The sequence below is a fragment of the Pteropus medius genome, unplaced genomic scaffold (genome assembly GCF_902729225.1).
Source record: "Pteropus medius unplaced genomic scaffold, Ma_sr-lr_union100, whole genome shotgun sequence".
Classification (NCBI taxonomy): domain Eukaryota; kingdom Metazoa; phylum Chordata; class Mammalia; order Chiroptera; family Pteropodidae; genus Pteropus; species Pteropus medius.
The window spans coordinates 1-580 of NW_024351381.1; the positions used below are offsets into that span (position 1 = coordinate 1).

General features: G+C 74.1%; 1 protein-coding gene across 1 annotated transcript; it reads right to left on the reverse strand.

Annotated features, from left to right (window-relative positions):
- Positions 1-26: 26 nt before the first annotated feature.
- LOC120586579 (epidermal growth factor receptor kinase substrate 8-like protein 2) lies at positions 27-491 on the reverse strand (the record flags this gene model as incomplete). Its single annotated transcript, XM_039842947.1, has 2 exons — positions 27-299; positions 418-491. Coding segments are annotated over 2 exons (347 nt in total), but the record flags the coding sequence as incomplete, so codon positions are not given.
- Between the last annotated feature and the right edge of the window lie 89 nt (positions 492-580).

The window sequence follows — 580 nt, forward strand, 5'->3', positions numbered from 1 at the left end:
CCGTCGCCGCGCGCGCCGGGTCTCGCCTTCAGTTCCGTGCGCTCCACGGGCGCAGACTGGACCTTCCCGCAGCTCAGCGGCCAGCCGTTCGCCCCAGCCTGACCGCCACGCCCCCCAATTCTGTCTCGCAGCGCCCGCTCGCGCGCGTGCCCCGTCCGGCCGCGCCCCGCACCTGCCGGCCCCTTCTTCCCCTTCTTCTTCCCCTTCTTGCGCTGGTTCAGCTGTTTGAACGCCTCGGCCGCCTTCTGCAGCCGCGCCACGAACCACTCGATGTCGTCCAGGGCGCAGTTGAGGATTTGCTGGGGGCAGAGCGGGGCGGGCTCAGCGGGCGCCCCACCCCTGGAGGGACAGCGCCACCGCCGCCTCACGGCTGGGACCCGGCAGAGGGGAGGGTGCGCGCGCCGGGCCGCGACCTACCGTCTCCTTCTCTATCTTCTGAGCCAGCAGGGCCCGCGGCGTCTCGTCGTCCAGCGACTCTCGACGGCGGAAGCCTGGGGCGGGGGGTGAGGGAGGGGGAGGGGCGGAGCTGCTGCTGAGCGCGACCCCCACGGCCCGCTCAGCCCCGGCCCCGGCCCTTCGG